The sequence below is a fragment of the Oncorhynchus nerka genome, linkage group LG9b, assembly GCF_034236695.1.
Source record: "Oncorhynchus nerka isolate Pitt River linkage group LG9b, Oner_Uvic_2.0, whole genome shotgun sequence".
In the NCBI taxonomy this organism is placed as follows: domain Eukaryota; kingdom Metazoa; phylum Chordata; class Actinopteri; order Salmoniformes; family Salmonidae; genus Oncorhynchus; species Oncorhynchus nerka.
The window spans coordinates 49,629,772-49,652,233 of record NC_088424.1 but is presented as its reverse complement, the minus strand read 5'-3'; the positions used below and the strand labels follow the sequence as shown (position 1 = coordinate 49,652,233).

At 50.6% G+C, this 22,462-nt stretch overlaps 2 protein-coding genes across 2 annotated transcripts in view; both read left to right on the top strand.

Moving 5' to 3' along the window:
• ralbp1 (ralA binding protein 1) overlaps window positions 1-15,301 on the top strand; it is a 77,467-nt gene extending 62,166 nt beyond the window's left edge. Inside the window, exons 12-14 of the mRNA XM_065013807.1 lie at window positions 14,045-14,165; window positions 14,803-15,179; window positions 15,230-15,301. Coding sequence (XP_064869879.1) covers window positions 14,045-14,165; window positions 14,803-15,126 — 445 coding nt within the window. The 3' untranslated portion in view covers window positions 15,127-15,179; window positions 15,230-15,301. The remainder of the gene's footprint in view (window positions 1-14,044; window positions 14,166-14,802; window positions 15,180-15,229) is intronic.
• Window positions 15,302-17,848: 2,547 nt separating this feature from the next.
• Window positions 17,849-22,360, top strand: LOC135565755 (uncharacterized). Its single transcript, XM_065013805.1, has 2 exons — window positions 17,849-18,447; window positions 18,846-22,360. Exons 1-2 carry the CDS (start codon window positions 18,436-18,438, stop codon window positions 19,629-19,631), a joined length of 798 nt encoding a protein of 265 aa, XP_064869877.1. The 5' UTR covers window positions 17,849-18,435; the 3' UTR covers window positions 19,632-22,360.
• The last annotated feature ends 102 nt before the right edge of the window (window positions 22,361-22,462 follow it).

The following is a 22,462-nucleotide window of genomic DNA, read 5'->3' as shown; positions in this document are numbered from 1 at the left end:
GTAACCAGCAGGTAGCCTAGTGGTTAGAGTGTTGGACTAATAACCAGCAGGTAGCCTAGTGGTTAGAGCGTTGGACTAGTAACCAGCAGGTAGCCTTGTGGTTAGAGTGTTGGACTAGTACCCAGCAGGTAGCCTAGTGGTTAGAGCGTTGGACTAGTAACCAGCAGGTAGCCTAGTGGTTAGAGCGTTGGACTAGTAACCAGCAGGTAGCCTAGTGGTTAGAGTGTTGGACTAGTAACCAGCATGTAGCCTAGTGGATAGAGCGTTGGGCCAGTAACCAGCAGGTAGCCTAGTGGTTAGAGTGTTGGGCCAGTAACCAGCAGGTAGCCTAGTGGTTAGAGTGTTGGGTCAGTAACCAGCAGGTAGCCTAGTGGTGAGAGTGTTGGGCCAGTAACCAGCAGGTAGCCTAGTGGTTAGAGTGTTGGGCCAGTAACCAGCAGGTAGCCTAGTGGTTAGAGTGTTGGGTCAGTAACCAGCAGGTAGCCTAGTGGTGAGAGTGTTGGGCCAGTAACCAGCAGGTAGCCTAGTGGTTAGAGTGTTGGGCCAGTAACCAGCAGGTAGCCTAGTGGTTAGAGTGTTGGGTCAGTAACCAGCAGGTAGTCTAGTGGTGAGAGTGTTGGGTCAGTAACCAGCAGTCAGCCTAGTGGTGAGAGTGTTGGGTCAGTAACCAGCAGGTAGCCTAGTGGTGAGAGTGTTGGGTCAGTAACCAGCAGGTAGCCTAGTGGTGAGAGTGTTGGGTCAGTAACCAGCAGGTAGCCTAGTGGTGAGAGTGTTGGGTCAGTAACCAGCAGGTAGCCTAGTGGTTAGAGTGTTGGGACGGCAGGCAGCCTAGTGGTTAGAGCGTTGGGTCAGTAACCAGCAGGTAGCCTAGTGGTTAGAGTGTTGGACTAATAACCAGCAGGTAGCCTAGTGGTTAGAGCGTTGGGTCAGTAACCAGCAGGTAGCCTAGTGGTTAGTGTTGGGTCAGTAACCAGCAGGTAGCCTAGTGGTTAGAGTGTTGGGTCAGTAACCAGCAGGTAGCCTAGTGGTTAGTGTTGGGTCAGTAACCAGCAAGTGGCCTAGTGGTTAGTGTTGGGTCAGTAACCAGCAGGTAGCCTAGTGGTTAGAGCGTTGGGTCAGTAACCAGCAGGTAGCCTAGTGGTTAGTGTTGGGTCAGTAACCAGCAAGTAGCCTAGTGGTTAGTGTTGGGTCAGTAACCAGCAGGTAGCCTAGTGGTTAGTGTTGGGTCAGTAACCAGCAAGTAGCCTAGTGGTTAGTGTTGGGTCAGTAACCAGCAGGTAGCCTAGTGGTTAGAGCGTTGGGTCAGTAACCAGCAGGTAGCCTAGTGGTTAGAGCGTTGGGTCAGTAACCAGCAGGTAGCCTAGTGGTTAGTGTTGGACTAGTAACCAGCAGGTAGCCTAGTGGTTAGAGTGTTGGGACGGCAGGTAGCCTAGTGGTTAGAGTGTTGGACTAGTAACCAGCAGGTAGTCTAGTGGTTAGAGTGTTGGACTAGTAACCAGCAGGTAGCCTAGTGGTTAGAGCGTTGGACTAGTAACCAGCAGGTAGCCTTGTGGTTAGAGTGTTGGGACGGCAGGCAGCCTAGTGGTTAGAGCGTTGGGTCAGTAACCAGCAGGTAGCCTAGTGGTTAGAGTGTTGGACTAATAACCAGCAGGTAGCCTAGTGGTTAGAGCGTTGGACTAGTAACCAGCAGGTAGCCTTGTGGTTAGAGTGTTGGACTAGTACCCAGCAGGTAGCCTAGTGGTTAGAGCGTTGGACTAGTAACCAGCAGGTAGCCTAGTGGTTAGAGCGTTGGACTAGTAACCAGCAGGTAGCCTAGTGGTTAGAGTGTTGGACTAGTAACCAGCATGTAGCCTAGTGGATAGAGCGTTGGGCCAGTAACCAGCAGGTAGCCTAGTGGTTAGAGTGTTGGGCCAGTAACCAGCAGGTAGCCTAGTGGTTAGAGTGTTGGGTCAGTAACCAGCAGGTAGCCTAGTGGTGAGAGTGTTGGGCCAGTAACCAGCAGGTAGCCTAGTGGTTAGAGTGTTGGGCCAGTAACCAGCAGGTAGCCTAGTGGTTAGAGTGTTGGGTCAGTAACCAGCAGGTAGCCTAGTGGTGAGAGTGTTGGGCCAGTAACCAGCAGGTAGCCTAGTGGTTAGAGTGTTGGGCCAGTAACCAGCAGGTAGCCTAGTGGTTAGAGTGTTGGGTCAGTAACCAGCAGGTAGTCTAGTGGTGAGAGTGTTGGGTCAGTAACCAGCAGTCAGCCTAGTGGTGAGAGTGTTGGGTCAGTAACCAGCAGGTAGCCTAGTGGTGAGAGTGTTGGGTCAGTAACCAGCAGGTAGCCTAGTGGTGAGAGTGTTGGGTCAGTAACCAGCAGGTAGCCTAGTGGTGAGAGTGTTGGGTCAGTAACCAGCAGGTAGCCTAGTGGTTAGAGTGTTGGGACGGCAGGCAGCCTAGTGGTTAGAGCGTTGGGTCAGTAACCAGCAGGTAGCCTAGTGGTTAGAGTGTTGGACTAATAACCAGCAGGTAGCCTAGTGGTTAGAGCGTTGGGTCAGTAACCAGCAGGTAGCCTAGTGGTTAGTGTTGGGTCAGTAACCAGCAGGTAGCCTAGTGGTTAGAGTGTTGGGTCAGTAACCAGCAGGTAGCCTAGTGGTTAGTGTTGGGTCAGTAACCAGCAAGTGGCCTAGTGGTTAGTGTTGGGTCAGTAACCAGCAGGTAGCCTAGTGGTTAGAGCGTTGGGTCAGTAACCAGCAGGTAGCCTAGTGGTTAGTGTTGGGTCAGTAACCAGCAAGTAGCCTAGTGGTTAGTGTTGGGTCAGTAACCAGCAGGTAGCCTAGTGGTTAGTGTTGGGTCAGTAACCAGCAAGTAGCCTAGTGGTTAGTGTTGGGTCAGTAACCAGCAGGTAGCCTAGTGGTTAGAGCGTTGGGTCAGTAACCAGCAGGTAGCCTAGTGGTTAGAGCGTTGGGTCAGTAACCAGCAGGTAGCCTAGTGGTTAGTGTTGGACTAGTAACCAGCAGGTAGCCTAGTGGTTAGAGTGTTGGGACGGCAGGTAGCCTAGTGGTTAGAGTGTTGGACTAGTAACCAGCAGGTAGTCTAGTGGTTAGAGTGTTGGACTAGTAACCAGCAGGTAGCCTAGTGGTTAGAGCGTTGGACTAGTAACCAGCAGGTAGCCTTGTGGTTAGAGTGTTGGGACGGCAGGCAGCCTAGTGGTTAGAGCGTTGGGTCAGTAACCAGCAGGTAGCCTAGTGGTTAGAGTGTTGGACTAATAACCAGCAGGTAGCCTAGTGGTTAGAGCGTTGGACTAGTAACCAGCAGGTAGCCTTGTGGTTAGAGTGTTGGACTAGTACCCAGCAGGTAGCCTAGTGGTTAGAGCGTTGGACTAGTAACCAGCAGGTAGCCTAGTGGTTAGAGCGTTGGACTAGTAACCAGCAGGTAGCCTAGTGGTTAGAGTGTTGGACTAGTAACCAGCATGTAGCCTAGTGGATAGAGCGTTGGGCCAGTAACCAGCAGGTAGCCTAGTGGTTAGAGTGTTGGGCCAGTAACCAGCAGGTAGCCTAGTGGTTAGAGTGTTGGGTCAGTAACCAGCAGGTAGCCTAGTGGTGAGAGTGTTGGGCCAGTAACCAGCAGGTAGCCTAGTGGTTAGAGTGTTGGGCCAGTAACCAGCAGGTAGCCTAGTGGTTAGAGTGTTGGGTCAGTAACCAGCAGGTAGCCTAGTGGTGAGAGTGTTGGGCCAGTAACCAGCAGGTAGCCTAGTGGTTAGAGTGTTGGGCCAGTAACCAGCAGGTAGCCTAGTGGTTAGAGTGTTGGGTCAGTAACCAGCAGGTAGTCTAGTGGTGAGAGTGTTGGGTCAGTAACCAGCAGTCAGCCTAGTGGTGAGAGTGTTGGGTCAGTAACCAGCAGGTAGCCTAGTGGTGAGAGTGTTGGGTCAGTAACCAGCAGGTAGCCTAGTGGTGAGAGTGTTGGGTCAGTAACCAGCAGGTAGCCTAGTGGTGAGAGTGTTGGGTCAGTAACCAGCAGGTAGCCTAGTGGTTAGAGTGTTGGGACGGCAGGCAGCCTAGTGGTTAGAGCGTTGGGTCAGTAACCAGCAGGTAGCCTAGTGGTTAGAGTGTTGGACTAATAACCAGCAGGTAGCCTAGTGGTTAGAGCGTTGGGTCAGTAACCAGCAGGTAGCCTAGTGGTTAGTGTTGGGTCAGTAACCAGCAGGTAGCCTAGTGGTTAGAGTGTTGGGTCAGTAACCAGCAGGTAGCCTAGTGGTTAGTGTTGGGTCAGTAACCAGCAAGTGGCCTAGTGGTTAGTGTTGGGTCAGTAACCAGCAGGTAGCCTAGTGGTTAGAGCGTTGGGTCAGTAACCAGCAGGTAGCCTAGTGGTTAGTGTTGGGTCAGTAACCAGCAAGTAGCCTAGTGGTTAGTGTTGGGTCAGTAACCAGCAGGTAGCCTAGTGGTTAGTGTTGGGTCAGTAACCAGCAAGTAGCCTAGTGGTTAGTGTTGGACTAGTAACCAGCAGGTAGCCTAGTGGTTAGAGTGTTGGGACGGCAGGTAGCCTAGTGGTTAGAGTGTTGGACTAGTAACCAGCAGGTGTTGGGTCAGTAACCAGCAGGTAGCCTAGTGGTTAGAGTGTTGGGTCAGTAACCAGCAGGTAGCCTAGTGGTTAGTGTTGGGTCAGTAACCAGCAGGTAGCCTAGTGGTTAGAGCGTTGGACTAGTAACCAGCAGGTAGCCTTGTGGTTAGAGTGTTGGGACGGCAGGCAGCCTAGTGGTTAGAGTGTTGGACTAGTAACCAGCAGGTAGTCTAGTGGTTAGAGTGTTGGACTAGTAACCAGCAGGTAGCCTAGTGGTTAGAGCGTTGGGTCAGTAACCAGCAGGTAGACTAGTGGTTAGAGCGTTGGGTCAGTAACCAGCAGGTAGCCTAGTGGTTAGTGTTGGACTAATAACCAGCAGGTAGCCTAGTGGTTAGAGCGTTGGACCAGTAACCAGCAGGTAGCCTAGTGGTTAGAGCGTTGGACTAGTAACCAGCAGGTAGCCTAGTGGTTAGAGCGTTGGACTAGTAACCAGCAGGTAGCCTAGTGGTTAGAGTGTTGGACTAATAACCAGCAGGTAGCCTAGTGGTTAGAGCGTTGGACGAGTAACCAGCAGGTAGCCTAGTGGTTAGAGCGTTGGACTAGTAACCAGCAGGTAGCCTAGTGGTTAGAGCGTTGGACTAGTAACCAGCAGGTAGCCTAGTGGTTAGAGTGTTGGACTAGTAACCAGCAGGTAGCCTAGTGGTTAGAGCGTTGGACTAGTAACCAGCAGGTAGCCTAGTGGTTGGAGTGTTGGACTAGTAACCAGCATGTAGCCTAGTGGTTAGAGCGTTGGACTAGTAACCAGCAGGTAGCCTAGTGGTTAGAGCGTTGGACTAGTAACCAGCAGGTAGCCTAGTGGTTAGAGTGTTGGGACGGCAGGCAGCCTAGTGGTTAGAGCGTTGGGTCAGTAACCAGCAGGTAGCCTAGTGGTTAGAGTGTTGGACTAATAACCAGCAGGTAGCCTAGTGGTTACAGCGTTGGACTAGTAACCAGCAGGTAGCCTTGTGGTTAGAGTGTTGGGACGGCAGGCAGCCTAGTGGTTAGAGTGTTGGGTCAGTAACCAGCAGGTAGCCTAGTGGTTAGAGTGTTGGACTAGTACCCAGCAGGTAGCCTAGTGGTTAGAGCGTTGGACTAGTAACCAGCAGGTAGCCTAGTGGTTAGAGTGTTGGACTAGTAACCAGCATGTAGCCTAGTGGATAGAGCGTTGGGCCAGTAACCAGCAGGTAGCCTAGTGGTTAGAGTGTTGGGCCAGTAACCAGCAGGTAGCCTAGTGGTTAGAGTGTTGGGTCAGTAACCAGCAGGTAGCCTAGTGGTGAGAGTGTTGGGCCAGTAACCAGCAGGTAGCCTAGTGGTTAGAGTGTTGGGCCAGTAACCAGCAGGTAGCCTAGTGGTTAGAGTGTTGGGTCAGTAACCAGCAGGTAGTCTAGTGGTGAGAGTGTTGGGTCAGTAACCAGCAGTCAGCCTAGTGGTGAGAGTGTTGGGTCAGTAACCAGCAGGTAGCCTAGTGGTGAGAGTGTTGGGTCAGTAACCAGCAGGTAGCCTAGTGGTGAGAGTGTTGGGTCAGTAACCAGCAGGTAGCCTAGTGGTGAGAGTGTTGGGTCAGTAACCAGCAGGCAGCCTAGTGGTTAGAGTGTTGGACTAGTAGCCAGCAGGTAGCCTAGTGGTTAGAGTGTTGGGACGGCAGGCGGCCTAGTGGTTAGAGCGTTGGGTCAGTAACCAGCAGGTAGCCTAGTGGTTAGAGTGTTGGACTAATAACCAGCAGGTAGCCTAGTGGTTAGAGCGTTGGGTCAGTAACCAGCAGGTAGCCTAGTGGTTAGTGTTGGGTCAGTAACCAGCAGGTAGCCTAGTGGTTAGAGTGTTGGGTCAGTAACCAGCAGGTAGCCTAGTGGTTAGTGTTGGGTCAGTAACCAGCAAGTAGCCTAGTGGTTAGTGTTGGGTCAGTAACCAGCAGGTAGCCTAGTGGTTAGAGCGTTGGGTCAGTAACCAGCAGGTAGCCTAGTGGTTAGTGTTGGGTCAGTAACCAGCAAGTAGCCTAGTGGTTAGTGTTGGGTCAGTAACCAGCAGGTAGCCTAGTGGTTAGTGTTGGGTCAGTAACCAGCAAGTAGCCTAGTGGTTAGTGTTGGACTAGTAACCAGCAGGTAGCCTAGTGGTTAGAGTGTTGGGACGGCAGGTAGCCTAGTGGTTAGAGTGTTGGACTAGTAACCAGCAGGTGTTGGGTCAGTAACCAGCAGGTAGCCTAGTGGTTAGAGTGTTGGGTCAGTAACCAGCAGGTAGCCTAGTGGTTAGTGTTGGGTCAGTAACCAGCAGGTAGCCTAGTGGTTAGAGCGTTGGGTCAGTAACCAGCAGGTAGCCTAGTGGTTAGAGCGTTGGGTCAGTAACCAGCAGGTAGCCTAGTGGTTAGTGTTGGACTAGTAACCAGCAGGTAGCCTAGTGGTTAGAGTGTTGGGACGGCAGGTAGCCTAGTGGTTAGATTGTTGGACTAGTAACCAGCAGGTAGTCTAGTGGTTAGAGTGTTGGACTAGTAACCAGCAGGTAGCCTAGTGGTTAGAGCGTTGGGTCAGTAACCAGCAGGTAGACTAGTGGTTAGAGTGTTGGGTCAGTAACCAGCAGGTAGCCTAGTGGTTAGAGTGTTGGACCAATAACCAGCAGGTAGCCTAGTGGTTAGAGCGTTGGACCAGTAACCAGCAGGTAGCCTAGTGGTTAGAGCGTTGGACTAGTAACCAGCAGGTAGCCTAGTGGTTAGAGCGTTGGACTAGTAACCAGCAGGTAGCCTAGTGGTTAGAGTGTTGGACTAATAACCAGCAGGTAGCCTAGTGGTTAGAGCGTTGGACCAGTAACCAGCAGGTAGCCTAGTGGTTAGAGCGTTGGACTAGTAACCAGCAGGTAGCCTAGTGGTTAGAGCGTTGGACTAGTAACCAGCAGGTAGCCTAGTGGTTAGAGTGTTGGACTAGTAACCAGCAGGTAGCCTAGTGGTTAGAGCGTTGGACTAGTAACCAGCAGGTAGCCTAGTGGTTAGAGTGTTGGACTAGTAACCAGCATGTAGCCTAGTGGTTAGAGCGTTGGACTAGTAACCAGCAGGTAGCCTAGTTGTTAGAGCGTTGGACTAGTAACCAGCAGGTAGCCTAGTGGTTAGAGTGTTGGGACGGCAGGCAGCCTAGTGGTTAGAGCGTTGGGTCAGTAACCAGCAGGTAGCCTAGTGGTTAGAGTGTTGGACTAATAACCAGCAGGTAGCCTAGTGGTTAGAGCGTTGGACTAGTAACCAGCAGGTAGCCTTGTGGTTAGAGTGTTGGGACGGCAGGCAGCCTAGTGGTTAGAGCGTTGGGTCAGTAACCAGCAGGTAGCCTAGTGGTTAGAGTGTTGGACTAATAACCAGCAGGTAGCCTAGTGGTTAGAGCGTTGGACTAGTAACCAGCAGGTAGCCTTGTGGTTAGAGTGTTGGACTAGTACCCAGCAGGTAGCCTAGTGGTTAGAGCGTTGGACTAGTAACCAGCAGGTAGCCTAGTGGTTAGAGCGTTGGACTAGTAACCAGCAGGTAGCCTAGTGGTTAGAGTGTTGGACTAGTAACCAGCATGTAGCCTAGTGGATAGAGCGTTGGGCCAGTAACCAGCAGGTAGCCTAGTGGTTAGAGTGTTGGGCCAGTAACCAGCAGGTAGCCTAGTGGTTAGAGTGTTGGGTCAGTAACCAGCAGGTAGCCTAGTGGTGAGAGTGTTGGGCCAGTAACCAGCAGGTAGCCTAGTGGTTAGTGTTGGGTCAGTAACCAGCAAGTGGCCTAGTGGTTAGTGTTGGGTCAGTAACCAGCAGGTAGCCTAGTGGTTAGAGCGTTGGGTCAGTAACCAGCAGGTAGCCTAGTGGTTAGTGTTGGGTCAGTAACCAGCAAGTAGCCTAGTGGTTAGTGTTGGGTCAGTAACCAGCAGGTAGCCTAGTGGTTAGTGTTGGGTCAGTAACCAGCAAGTAGCCTAGTGGTTAGTGTTGGACTAGTAACCAGCAGGTAGCCTAGTGGTTAGAGTGTTGGGACGGCAGGTAGCCTAGTGGTTAGAGTGTTGGACTAGTAACCAGCAGGTGTTGGGTCAGTAACCAGCAGGTAGCCTAGTGGTTAGAGTGTTGGGTCAGTAACCAGCAGGTAGCCTAGTGGTTAGTGTTGGGTCAGTAACCAGCAGGTAGCCTAGTGGTTAGAGCGTTGGACTAGTAACCAGCAGGTAGCCTTGTGGTTAGAGTGTTGGGACGGCAGGCAGCCTAGTGGTTAGAGTGTTGGACTAGTAACCAGCAGGTAGTCTAGTGGTTAGAGTGTTGGACTAGTAACCAGCAGGTAGCCTAGTGGTTAGAGCGTTGGGTCAGTAACCAGCAGGTAGACTAGTGGTTAGAGCGTTGGGTCAGTAACCAGCAGGTAGCCTAGTGGTTAGTGTTGGACTAATAACCAGCAGGTAGCCTAGTGGTTAGAGCGTTGGACCAGTAACCAGCAGGTAGCCTAGTGGTTAGAGCGTTGGACTAGTAACCAGCAGGTAGCCTAGTGGTTAGAGCGTTGGACTAGTAACCAGCAGGTAGCCTAGTGGTTAGAGTGTTGGACTAATAACCAGCAGGTAGCCTAGTGGTTAGAGCGTTGGACGAGTAACCAGCAGGTAGCCTAGTGGTTAGAGCGTTGGACTAGTAACCAGCAGGTAGCCTAGTGGTTAGAGCGTTGGACTAGTAACCAGCAGGTAGCCTAGTGGTTAGAGTGTTGGACTAGTAACCAGCAGGTAGCCTAGTGGTTAGAGCGTTGGACTAGTAACCAGCAGGTAGCCTAGTGGTTGGAGTGTTGGACTAGTAACCAGCATGTAGCCTAGTGGTTAGAGCGTTGGACTAGTAACCAGCAGGTAGCCTAGTGGTTAGAGCGTTGGACTAGTAACCAGCAGGTAGCCTAGTGGTTAGAGTGTTGGGACGGCAGGCAGCCTAGTGGTTAGAGCGTTGGGTCAGTAACCAGCAGGTAGCCTAGTGGTTAGAGTGTTGGACTAATAACCAGCAGGTAGCCTAGTGGTTACAGCGTTGGACTAGTAACCAGCAGGTAGCCTTGTGGTTAGAGTGTTGGGACGGCAGGCAGCCTAGTGGTTAGAGTGTTGGGTCAGTAACCAGCAGGTAGCCTAGTGGTTAGAGTGTTGGACTAGTACCCAGCAGGTAGCCTAGTGGTTAGAGCGTTGGACTAGTAACCAGCAGGTAGCCTAGTGGTTAGAGTGTTGGACTAGTAACCAGCATGTAGCCTAGTGGATAGAGCGTTGGGCCAGTAACCAGCAGGTAGCCTAGTGGTTAGAGTGTTGGGCCAGTAACCAGCAGGTAGCCTAGTGGTTAGAGTGTTGGGTCAGTAACCAGCAGGTAGCCTAGTGGTGAGAGTGTTGGGCCAGTAACCAGCAGGTAGCCTAGTGGTTAGAGTGTTGGGCCAGTAACCAGCAGGTAGCCTAGTGGTTAGAGTGTTGGGTCAGTAACCAGCAGGTAGTCTAGTGGTGAGAGTGTTGGGTCAGTAACCAGCAGTCAGCCTAGTGGTGAGAGTGTTGGGTCAGTAACCAGCAGGTAGCCTAGTGGTGAGAGTGTTGGGTCAGTAACCAGCAGGTAGCCTAGTGGTGAGAGTGTTGGGTCAGTAACCAGCAGGTAGCCTAGTGGTGAGAGTGTTGGGTCAGTAACCAGCAGGCAGCCTAGTGGTTAGAGTGTTGGACTAGTAGCCAGCAGGTAGCCTAGTGGTTAGAGTGTTGGGACGGCAGGCGGCCTAGTGGTTAGAGCGTTGGGTCAGTAACCAGCAGGTAGCCTAGTGGTTAGAGTGTTGGACTAATAACCAGCAGGTAGCCTAGTGGTTAGAGCGTTGGGTCAGTAACCAGCAGGTAGCCTAGTGGTTAGTGTTGGGTCAGTAACCAGCAGGTAGCCTAGTGGTTAGAGTGTTGGGTCAGTAACCAGCAGGTAGCCTAGTGGTTAGTGTTGGGTCAGTAACCAGCAAGTAGCCTAGTGGTTAGTGTTGGGTCAGTAACCAGCAGGTAGCCTAGTGGTTAGAGCGTTGGGTCAGTAACCAGCAGGTAGCCTAGTGGTTAGTGTTGGGTCAGTAACCAGCAAGTAGCCTAGTGGTTAGTGTTGGGTCAGTAACCAGCAGGTAGCCTAGTGGTTAGTGTTGGGTCAGTAACCAGCAAGTAGCCTAGTGGTTAGTGTTGGACTAGTAACCAGCAGGTAGCCTAGTGGTTAGAGTGTTGGGACGGCAGGTAGCCTAGTGGTTAGAGTGTTGGACTAGTAACCAGCAGGTGTTGGGTCAGTAACCAGCAGGTAGCCTAGTGGTTAGAGTGTTGGGTCAGTAACCAGCAGGTAGCCTAGTGGTTAGTGTTGGGTCAGTAACCAGCAGGTAGCCTAGTGGTTAGAGCGTTGGGTCAGTAACCAGCAGGTAGCCTAGTGGTTAGAGCGTTGGGTCAGTAACCAGCAGGTAGCCTAGTGGTTAGTGTTGGACTAGTAACCAGCAGGTAGCCTAGTGGTTAGAGTGTTGGGACGGCAGGTAGCCTAGTGGTTAGATTGTTGGACTAGTAACCAGCAGGTAGTCTAGTGGTTAGAGTGTTGGACTAGTAACCAGCAGGTAGCCTAGTGGTTAGAGCGTTGGGTCAGTAACCAGCAGGTAGACTAGTGGTTAGAGTGTTGGGTCAGTAACCAGCAGGTAGCCTAGTGGTTAGAGTGTTGGACCAATAACCAGCAGGTAGCCTAGTGGTTAGAGCGTTGGACCAGTAACCAGCAGGTAGCCTAGTGGTTAGAGCGTTGGACTAGTAACCAGCAGGTAGCCTAGTGGTTAGAGCGTTGGACTAGTAACCAGCAGGTAGCCTAGTGGTTAGAGTGTTGGACTAATAACCAGCAGGTAGCCTAGTGGTTAGAGCGTTGGACCAGTAACCAGCAGGTAGCCTAGTGGTTAGAGCGTTGGACTAGTAACCAGCAGGTAGCCTAGTGGTTAGAGCGTTGGACTAGTAACCAGCAGGTAGCCTAGTGGTTAGAGTGTTGGACTAGTAACCAGCAGGTAGCCTAGTGGTTAGAGCGTTGGACTAGTAACCAGCAGGTAGCCTAGTGGTTAGAGTGTTGGACTAGTAACCAGCATGTAGCCTAGTGGTTAGAGCGTTGGACTAGTAACCAGCAGGTAGCCTAGTTGTTAGAGCGTTGGACTAGTAACCAGCAGGTAGCCTAGTGGTTAGAGTGTTGGGACGGCAGGCAGCCTAGTGGTTAGAGCGTTGGGTCAGTAACCAGCAGGTAGCCTAGTGGTTAGAGTGTTGGACTAATAACCAGCAGGTAGCCTAGTGGTTAGAGCGTTGGACTAGTAACCAGCAGGTAGCCTTGTGGTTAGAGTGTTGGGACGGCAGGCAGCCTAGTGGTTAGAGCGTTGGGTCAGTAACCAGCAGGTAGCCTAGTGGTTAGAGTGTTGGACTAATAACCAGCAGGTAGCCTAGTGGTTAGAGCGTTGGACTAGTAACCAGCAGGTAGCCTTGTGGTTAGAGTGTTGGACTAGTACCCAGCAGGTAGCCTAGTGGTTAGAGCGTTGGACTAGTAACCAGCAGGTAGCCTAGTGGTTAGAGCGTTGGACTAGTAACCAGCAGGTAGCCTAGTGGTTAGAGTGTTGGACTAGTAACCAGCATGTAGCCTAGTGGATAGAGCGTTGGGCCAGTAACCAGCAGGTAGCCTAGTGGTTAGAGTGTTGGGCCAGTAACCAGCAGGTAGCCTAGTGGTTAGAGTGTTGGGTCAGTAACCAGCAGGTAGCCTAGTGGTGAGAGTGTTGGGCCAGTAACCAGCAGGTAGCCTAGTGGTTAGAGTGTTGGGCCAGTAACCAGCAGGTAGCCTAGTGGTTAGAGTGTTGGGTCAGTAACCAGCAGGTAGCCTAGTGGTGAGAGTGTTGGGCCAGTAACCAGCAGGTAGCCTAGTGGTTAGAGTGTTGGGCCAGTAACCAGCAGGTAGCCTAGTGGTTAGAGTGTTGGGACGGCAGGCAGCCTAGTGGTTAGAGCGTTGGGTCAGTAACCAGCAGGTAGCCTAGTGGTTAGAGTGTTGGACTAATAACCAGCAGGTAGCCTAGTGGTTAGAGCGTTGGGTCAGTAACCAGCAGGTAGCCTAGTGGTTAGTGTTGGGTCAGTAACCAGCAGGTAGCCTAGTGGTTAGAGTGTTGGGTCAGTAACCAGCAGGTAGCCTAGTGGTTAGTGTTGGGTCAGTAACCAGCAAGTAGCCTAGTGGTTAGTGTTGGGTCAGTAACCAGCAGGTAGCCTAGTGGTTAGTGTTGGGTCAGTAACCAGCAAGTAGCCTAGTGGTTAGTGTTGGACTAGTAACCAGCAGGTAGCCTAGTGGTTAGAGTGTTGGGACGGCAGGTAGCCTAGTGGTTAGAGTGTTGGACTAGTAACCAGCAGGTGTTGGGTCAGTAACCAGCAGGTAGCCTAGTGGTTAGAGTGTTGAGTCAGTAACCAGCAGGTAGCCTAGTGGTTAGTGTTGGGTCAGTAACCAGCAGGTAGCCTAGTGGTTAGAGCGTTGGGTCAGTAACCAGCAGGTAGCCTAGTGGTTAGAGCGTTGGGTCAGTAACCAGCAGGTAGCCTAGTGGTTAGAGTGTTGGGACGGCAGGTAGCCTAGTGGTTAGAGTGTTGGACTAGTAACCAGCAGGTAGCCTAGTGGTTAGAGCGTTGGGTCAGTAACCAGCAGGTAGACTAGTGGTTAGAGCGTTGGACCAGTAACCAGCAGGTAGCCTAGTGGTTAGAGCGTTGGACTAGTAACCAGCAGGTAGCCTAGTGGTTAGAGCGTTGGACTAGTAACCAGCAGGTAGCCTAGTGGTTAGAGTGTTGGACTAATAACCAGCAGGTAGCCTAGTGGTTAGAGCGTTGGACCAGTAACCAGCAGGTAGCCTAGTGGTTAGAGCGTTGGACTAGTAACCAGCAGGTAGCCTAGTGGTTAGAGCGTTGGACTAGTAACCAGCAGGTAGCCTAGTGGTTAGAGTGTTGGACTAGTAACCAGCAGGTAGCCTAGTGGTTAGAGCGTTGGACTAGTAACCAGCAGGTAGCCTAGTGGTTAGAGTGTTGGACTAGTAACCAGCATGTAGCCTAGTGGTTAGAGCGTTGGACTAGTAACCAGCAGGTAGCCTAGTGGTTAGAGCGTTGGACTAGTAACCAGCAGGTAGCCTAGTGGTTAGAGTGTTGGGACGGCAGGCAGCCTAGTGGTTAGAGCGTTGGGTCAGTAACCAGCAGGTAGCCTAGTGGTTAGAGCGTTGGACTAGTAACCAGCAGGTAGCCTAGTGGTTAGAGCGTTGGACTAGTAACCAGCAGGTAGCCTGTGTATCCAGAATGTTCCACCACCCAAAGGACATCCAGCCAACTGGACGCAACTGTGGGAAACATTGGAGTCAACATGGACCAGCATCCCTGTGGACATTGTAGAGTCCATGACCTGATGTATTGAGGCTGTTCTGAGGGGGGGGGGCGCGCAACTCAATATTAGGAAGGAGTTGTTAATATTTTGTCCACTGGTGAATATGAGCTAAGCTCTCCTCTCCTTGTGTCTATAGTCGTCAACAGGGTCGCAGTGAGACAGAGGAGTACTCTTCAGACAGCGAGAGTGAGAGCGAAGACGAGGAGGAACTACAGATGATCCTGGAAGAGCTGCACAAACAGAACGAAGAACTGGAGGTGAGAGACGGAGGGAGAAGAGAGAGAGAGAGAGGAGAGAGAGGAGAGAGAGAGAGACAGAGAGAGAGAGAGATGGAGAAGAGAGAGAGAGATGTCTGAGCGCTGATATACTTAGTGCTTTTATTCTGCGTCATCTAGTTTTGCTTCTTGTTGCTGTCTCTCTCTGTCTGTCTGTCTCTCTTTCTCTCTCTGTCTGTCTCTCTCTCTTTTTCTCTCTGTCTGTCTGTCTCTCTCTTTCTCTCTCTGTCTGTCTCTCTTTCTCTCTCTGTCTGTCTGTCTCTCTCTTTCTCTCTCTGTCTGTCTCTCTTTCTCTCTCTGTCTGTCTCTCTCTGTCTCTCTCTGTCTGTCTGTCTCTCTTTCTCTCTCTGTCTGTCTCTCTCTCTGTGTCTCTCTCTCTGTGTCTCTCTCTCTGTGTCTCTCTCTCTGTCTCTCTCTCTGTGTCTCTCTCTCTGTCTCTCTCTCTCTCTGTCTCTCTCTCTGTGTCTCTCTCTTTCTCTGTCTGTCTGTCTCTCTCTCTCTCTGTATCTCTCTGTCTGTCTCTCTCTCTTTCTCTCTCTGTCTCTCTGTCTGCCTCTCTGTCTCTCTCTCTGTCCGTCTGAACTGTCTCTCCTTGTGTCTCCATCTCGCCATTCTCCAGAACAAGAACACCCACTTCAACCAGGCCATCCACGAGGAGCAGGAAGCCATCTTGGAACTGCGCGTTCAGCTCCGCCTCCTCCAGACCCACAAGCTACAGCAGCAGGAGCTGACAGCCCCACCTCCAGCAGAACAGGCTCCGCCCATACAGCCCAGCCCCGAGGCGAGGAGCGAGGAGCAGACCAAACGTTCCGTAGTTGCCGTGGTTTCCCCTGCAGCAGCAGAGCCGGCGGTGGTGGTGGAAGCTAAGAACGGGAAAGCTACCACCGCCAAGGATCCCCCTAAACCTTCCCCTAGTAAAGATAGGAGGGAGACCAACCTGTGAGCTCCTCTCCAGCTCTACACATCCCTCTCCATCTCTCCCTGGCCTCTATCCACCTCTCCCTGGCCTCTATCCATCTCTCCATCTCTCCCTGGCCTCTATCCACCTCTCCCTGGCCTCTATCCACCTCTCCCTGGCCTCTATCCATCTCTCCCTGGCCTTTATCCATCTCTCCCTGGCCTCTATCCATCTCTCCCTGGCCTCTATCCATCTCTCCCTGGCCTCTATCCATCTCTCCATCTCTCCCTGGCCTCTATCCATCTCTCCCTGGACTCTATCCATCTCTCCCTGGCCTCTATCCATCTCTCCCTGGCCTCTACCCAGCTCTCCCTGGCCTCTATCCATCTCTCCCTGGCCTCTATCCATCCCTCTCCATCTCTCCCTGGCCTCTACCCACCTCTCCCTGGCCTCTATCCACCTCTCCCTGGCCTCTATCCATCTCTCCCTGGCCTCTATCCATCTCTCCCTGGCCTCTATCCATCTCTCCCTGGCCTCTATCCATCTCTCCATCTCTCCCTGGCCTCTATCCACCTCTCTCTGGCCTCTATCCATCTCTCCCTGGCCTCTCTCCATCTCTCCCTGGCCTCTATCCATCTCTCCATCTCTCCCTGGCCTCTATCCACCTCTCCCTGGCCTCTCTCCATCTCTCCCTGGCCTCTATCCATCTCTCCATCTCTCCCTGGCCTCTCTCCATCTCTCCCTGGCCTCTATCCATCTCTCCCTGGCCTCTATCCACCTCTCCATCTCTCCCTGGTCTCTACCCATCTCTCCCTGGCCTCTATCCACCTCTCCTGGGCTCTACCGATCTTTCCCGGGCCTCTATCCATCTCTCCCTGGCCTCTATCCACCTCTCCTGGGCTCTACCCATCTTTCCCGGGCCTCTATCCATCTCTCCCTGGTCTCTATCCATCTCTCCATCTCTCCCTGGCCTCTATCCACCTCTCCATCTCTCCCCTGGCCTCTATCCATCTCTCCCTGGCTCCCCTCTATCCATCTCTCCCTGGCCTCTATCCACCTCCATCTCCCTGGCCTATCCATCTCTCCCTGGCCTCTATCCACCTCTCCCTGGCCTCTATCCATCCATCTCTCCCTGGCCTCTATCCATCTCTCCTGGCCTCTATCTCTCCCTGGCCTCTATCCATCTCTCCCTGGCCTCCATCTCTCCCATCTCTCCCTGGCCTCTATCCATCTCTCCCTGGCCTCTATCCATCTCTCCCTGGCCTCTATCCATCTCTCCCTGGCCTCTATCCATCTCTCCATCTCTCCCTGGCCTCTATCCATCCTCTCCATCTCTCCCTGGCTATCCATCTCTCCTGGCCTCTCCATCTCTCCCTGGCCTCTATCCATCTCTCTCTATCCATCTCTCCCCTCCTCTATCCATCTCTCCCTGGCCTCCATCTATCCATCTCTCCCTGGCCTCTATCCATCTCTCCATCTCCACCTCCCTGGCCTCTATCCACCTCTCCCTGGCCTCTCTCTCTCCCTGGCCTCTATCTCTCCCTGGCCTCTATCCACCTCTCCTGGCCATCTCTCCCTGGCCTCTATCCATCTCTCCCTGGCCTCTATCCATCTCTCCCTGGCCTCTATCCACCTCTCCATCTCTCCCCTGGTCCTCCCATCTCTCCCTGGCCTCTATCCATCTCTCCTGGGCTCTCCGATCTTTCATCCATCTCTCCCTGGCCTCTATCCACCTCTCCTCTCCCCATCTTCCCGGCCTCTATCCATCTCTCCCTGGTCTCTATCCATCTCTCCATCTCTCCCTGGCCTCTATCCACCTCTCCATCTCTCCCTGGCCTCTATCCACCTCTCCCTGGCCTCTACCCACCTCTCCCTGGCCTCTACCCACCTCTCCCTGGTCTCTATCCATCTCTCCCTGGCCTCTATCCATCTCTCCCTGGCCTCTATCCATCTCTCCCTGGCCTCTATCCATCTCTCCCTGGCCTCTATCCATCTCCCTGGCCTCTATCCATCTCTCCCTGGCCTCTATCCACCTCTCCCTGGCCTCTATCCATCTCTCCCTGGCCTCTATCCATCTCTCCCTGGCCTCTATCCATCTCTCCCTGGCCTCTATCCATCTCTCCCTGGCCTCTATCCATCTCTCCCTGGCCTCTATCCATCCCTCTCCATCTCTCCCTGGCCTCTATCCATCTCTCCATCTCTCCCTGGCCTCTATCCATCTCTCCCTGGCCTCTATCCACCTCTCCCTGGCCTCTATCCATCTCTCCCTGGCCTCTATCCATCTCTCCCTGGCCTCTCTCCATCTCTCCCTGGCCTCTATCCATCTCTCCCTGGCCTCTATCCATCTCTCCCTGGCCTCTATCCATCTCTCCCTGGTCTCTATCCATCTCTCCCTGGCCTCTCTCCATCTCTCCCTGGCCTCTATCCATCTCTCCCTGGCCTCTATCCATCTCTCCCTGGCCTCTATCCATCCCTCTCCATCTCTCCCTGGCCTCTATCCATCTCTCCATCTCTCCCTGGCCTCTATCCATCTCTCCCTGGCCTCTATCCATCTCTCCCTGGCCTCTATCCACCTCTCCCTGGCCTCTATCCATCTCTCCCTGGCCTCTATCCATCTCTCCCTGGCCTCTATCCATCTCTCCCTGGCCTCTATCCATCTCTCCCTGGCCTCTCCATCTCTCCCTGGCCTCTATCCACCTCCCCTGGCCTCTCCATCTCTCCCTGGCCTCTATCCATCTCTCCCTGGCCTCTATCCATCTCTCCTGGCCTCTATCCATCTCTCCCTGGCCTCTATCCATCTCTCCATCTCTCCCTGGCCTCTATCCATCTCTCCCTGGCCTCTATCCATCTCTCCCTGGCCTCTATCCACCTCTCCCTGGCCTCTATCCATCTCTCCCTGGCCTCTATCCATCTCTCCCTGGCCTCTATCCATCTCTCCCTGGCCTCTATCCATCTCTCCCTGGCCTCTATCCATCTCTCCCTGGCCTCTATCCATCTCTCCCTGGTCTCTATCCATCTCTCCCTGGCCTCTCTCCATCTCTCCCTGGCCTCTATCCATCTCTCCCTGGTCTCTCTCCATCTCTCCCTGGCCTCTATCCACCTCTCCCTGGCCTCTATCCACCTCTCCCTGGCCTCTATCCATCTCTCCCTGGCCTCTACCCATCTCTCCCTGGCCTCTATCCACCTCTCCCCGTCTCTATCCACCTCTCCCTGGCCTCTATTCATCTCTCCCTCTCTCCCCGGACTCTATTCATCCCTCTCCCCCTCTTTCTCTGGGATCCATCCATCTCTCCCCTTCTCCCTGGCCAAACGAGGAGGAGAGGAGGAGGTAGGAGAGGAGGAGTGAGGCTACTAATGAAGGACGAGGTAGGCTCCAGGTCCTATATTCACTAAGCGTCTCACAGTAGGAGTGCTGGTCTCGGATCAGATCCTCCCTGTCCATGTAGTTCTTATTCACTACAATCTAAAAGGCTAAACTGATCCTAGATCAGATCCTCCCTGTCCATGTAGTTCTTATTCACTACAATCTAAAAGGCTAAACTGATCCTAGATCAGATCCTCTATGTCCATGTAGTTCTTATTCACTACAATCTAAAAGGCTAAACTGATCTCGGATCAGCTCTCCTACTCAGTTGCTTTAGGAATACAAACCTATAAATGATAGAAAAGCATCTTAGATGACAGCTTTTTAATATGGCCCATGTTAAACCAACAACATTAAAAACAACTCCACTTAATGCTTGTCTTTACCAATCCTGTACCAGTCCTGCACCAATCCTGCACCAATCCTGTACCAGTCCTGCACCAGTCCTGCACCAGTCCTGTACCAGTCCTGCACCAATCATGTACCAGTCCTGCACCAATCCTGTACCAATCCTGTACCAGTCCTGCACCAGTCCTGCACCAATCCTGCACCAATCATGTACCAGTCCTGCACCAATCCTGTACCAATCCTGTACCAGTCCTGCACCAGTCCTGCACCAATCCTGCACCAGTCCTGCACCAATCCTGCACCAGTCCTGCACCAATCATGTACCAGTCCTGCACCAATCCTGTACCAATCCTGTACCAGTCCTGCACCAGTCCTGTACCAGTCCTGCACCAATCCTGTACCAGTCCTTCACCAATCCTGTACCAATCCTGCACCAGTCCTGCACCAGTCCTGCACCAATCCTGTACCAGTCCTGCACCAATCATGTACCAGTCCTGCACCAATCCTGTACCAATCCTGTACCAGTCCTGCACCAGTCCTGCACCAATCCTGCACCAGTCCTGCACCAATCATGTACCAGTCCTGCACCAATCCTGCACCAATCCTGTACCAGTCCTGCACCAGTCCTGCACCAATCCTGTACCAGTCCTGCACCAATCCTGTACCAATCCTGTACCAGTCCTGCACCAATCCTGTACCAATCCTGCACCAGTCCTGCACCAGTCCTGCACCAATCCTGTACCAATCCTGTACCAGTCCTGCACCAATCCTGTACCAATCCTGTACCAGTCCTGCACCAATCATGGATGGAATGGATCCTCTGTGCCATAATAACTGAGAGAGAGAGACACGGGTCTGTTGGGTCGATAGAACCACTAAAGACAACATTAGAGAGAGAGAGAGACGGGTCTGTTGGGTCGATAGAACCACTAAAGACAACATTAGAGAGAGAGAGAGAGAGAGAGACGGGTCTGTTGGGTCGATAGAACCACTAAAGACAACATTAGAGAGAGAGAGAGAGAGAGAGACGGGTCTGTTGGGTCGATAGAACCACTAAAGACAACATTAGAGAGAGAGAGAGAGAGAGAGACGGGTCTGTTGGGTCGATAGAACCACTAAAGACAACATTAAAGAGAGAGAGAGAGACGGGTCTGTTGGGTCGATAGAACCACTAAAGACAACATTAGAGAGAGAGAGAGAGAGAGAGAGACGGGTCTGTTGGGTCGATAGAACCACTAAAGACAACATTAGAGAGAGAGAGAGAGAGAGACGGGTCTGTTGGGTCGATAGAACCACTAAAGACAACATTAGAGAGAGAGAGAGAGAGACGGGTCTGTTGGGTCGATAGAACCACTAAAGACAACATTAGAGAGAGAGAGAGAGAGAGAGAGAGAGACGGGTCTGTTGGGTCGATAGAACCACTAAAGACAACATTAGAGAGAGAGATGTCAAAAAAAAAATGTACAACTCCATCACCACCTCAACATCAACGTGCGAGAAAATGGCGCGTTTCTATTTTTTGTTGTTGTTGTTGTTGTTGTAGTAAACAATATAATCACGAGTGTTGCCAATGACATGCAATGGCTCCTCCCATAATTGTTTAAAATCACATGATGCACACTGATGATGTCATTGGTAACACTTGTCTTTCTCTTCTTATTTTTTTACTACAAAAGATAGAAATGCTTCATTTACACACATGTTGATGTTGATGATGAATATAAAATATAAATATTTGCAAACATTTAATACATTTTTATTTATTTTATTTTTTATTTAACTGACTTGCCTAGTTAAATAAAGGTTAAGAACAAATTCTTATTTACAATGACGTCCTAGGAACGGTGGGTTAACTGCCTTGTTCAGGGGCAGAACGACAGATTTCTACCTTGTCAGCTCGGAGGATTCGATCTTGCAACTTTCCGCTTACTAGTCCAACGCTCTAAACCACTAGGCTTACCCTGCCGATTAGTCTATCTATCTATTATATATTTACATAATACTCTGGTAGATATTGGTGATTGGTCTATTATATATTTACATAATACTCTGGTAGATATTGGTGATTGGTCTATCTATTATATATTTACATAATACTCTGGTAGATATTGGTGATTGGTCTATTATATATTTACATAATACTCTGGTAGATATTGGTGATTGGTCTATCTATTATATATTTACATAATACTCTGGTAGATATTGGTGATTGGTCTATCTATATATTTACATAATACTCTGGTAGATATTGGTGATTGGTCTATCTATTATATATTTACATAATACTCTGGTAGATATTGGTGATTGGTCTATCTATTATATATTTACATAATACTCTGGTAGATATTGGTGATTGGTCTATCTATTATATATTTACATAATACTCTGGTAGATATTGGTGATTGGTCTATCTATTATATATTTACATAATACTCTGGTAGATATTGGTGATTGGTCTATCTATTATATATTTACATAATACTCTGGTAGATATTGGTGATTGGTCTATCTATTATATATTTACATAATACTCTGGTAGATATTGGGAGAAGAAGACTAATCCTTGCAAATAGAACATGTTTAAATGTACCTACCTGATGCCATTTATTCAGTAATATAATAATATAGTAGATGATGGTAAACTGAAGAAACAGCACGAACATGTTATTAACTTCACTGAGCACTGCTGTGCCTGTTAATACAAACCTGCTGAATGATCTACAGAACACATTCAGAACCCAAAGAGATAAGCATTACGAAATGCTTACGAATGTTTTATGGATGGGTTATGAAGTCCTTATGTAGGTAGGTACCCTTCAAGTAAAATGTTGCCTGCCTTTTTCCATATTCATAATTACATCTCTTATTGACAGAGGGGTCAGAAGGACTGGGGTGTGTTCATTTGGGCACCAAACGGAATAAAACCAATTGAATACGGGGTGGCACTAACTTAACTTGTTCAAAATGAGAAATGCACATTTTTTTTCTCTTTCCGTTGCAAAACTTTTTTTTTTTTTTTTTTTTTAAACAACGTTGTTGTTGTTGTTTTTCTCCATTCTGTGCCCTAATAAACAAGAGCTTGTTATAAAGTGGGCGCAAGTCAACATTATAAATCAGTCATTACAGAATACATAGTCTATGACCATTGGAACAATGGAAACATGCTACTTTTACCTGTCGTTGTCAATTTGTGATGGGCGAAAGCGAAGGACATTAAGACGGCACAGCAGGATGTGCATGTACATTATTGTAAAATGTATTTTCAACTCTTATGTTGTTTTTTGTTGCCATTTATGTTTTTTTTTGACGTAAGTAATGATCTGAATTAACTGAAGGAAGGGTGACAGCGCTCTGTTCTACAGCGGTGGAACTTGTTGCTCTGAGCAAATCCTGTCGCCGGGGAAACGTGATTTTTTTAAAATGTTAACGTTTATTAACGAATCTGTTACGATTTAAATGGATATGACTCGTAACTGTGGTTTAATCTTCGCCATAAGGTTATTTTCATATTGTTAAAGGCTTTCGTAGCTTCCCATGCCAGTTGAAAAATAAAGGTGTAGAACTGAACATTATGCTTCCTTTATTGGTCATATTTTCTTGTTATTTATTTATGTATAAACACCAGTACCCCAAGGTTGTCGTGTTAATCAATGAATGAATCAAATTTTG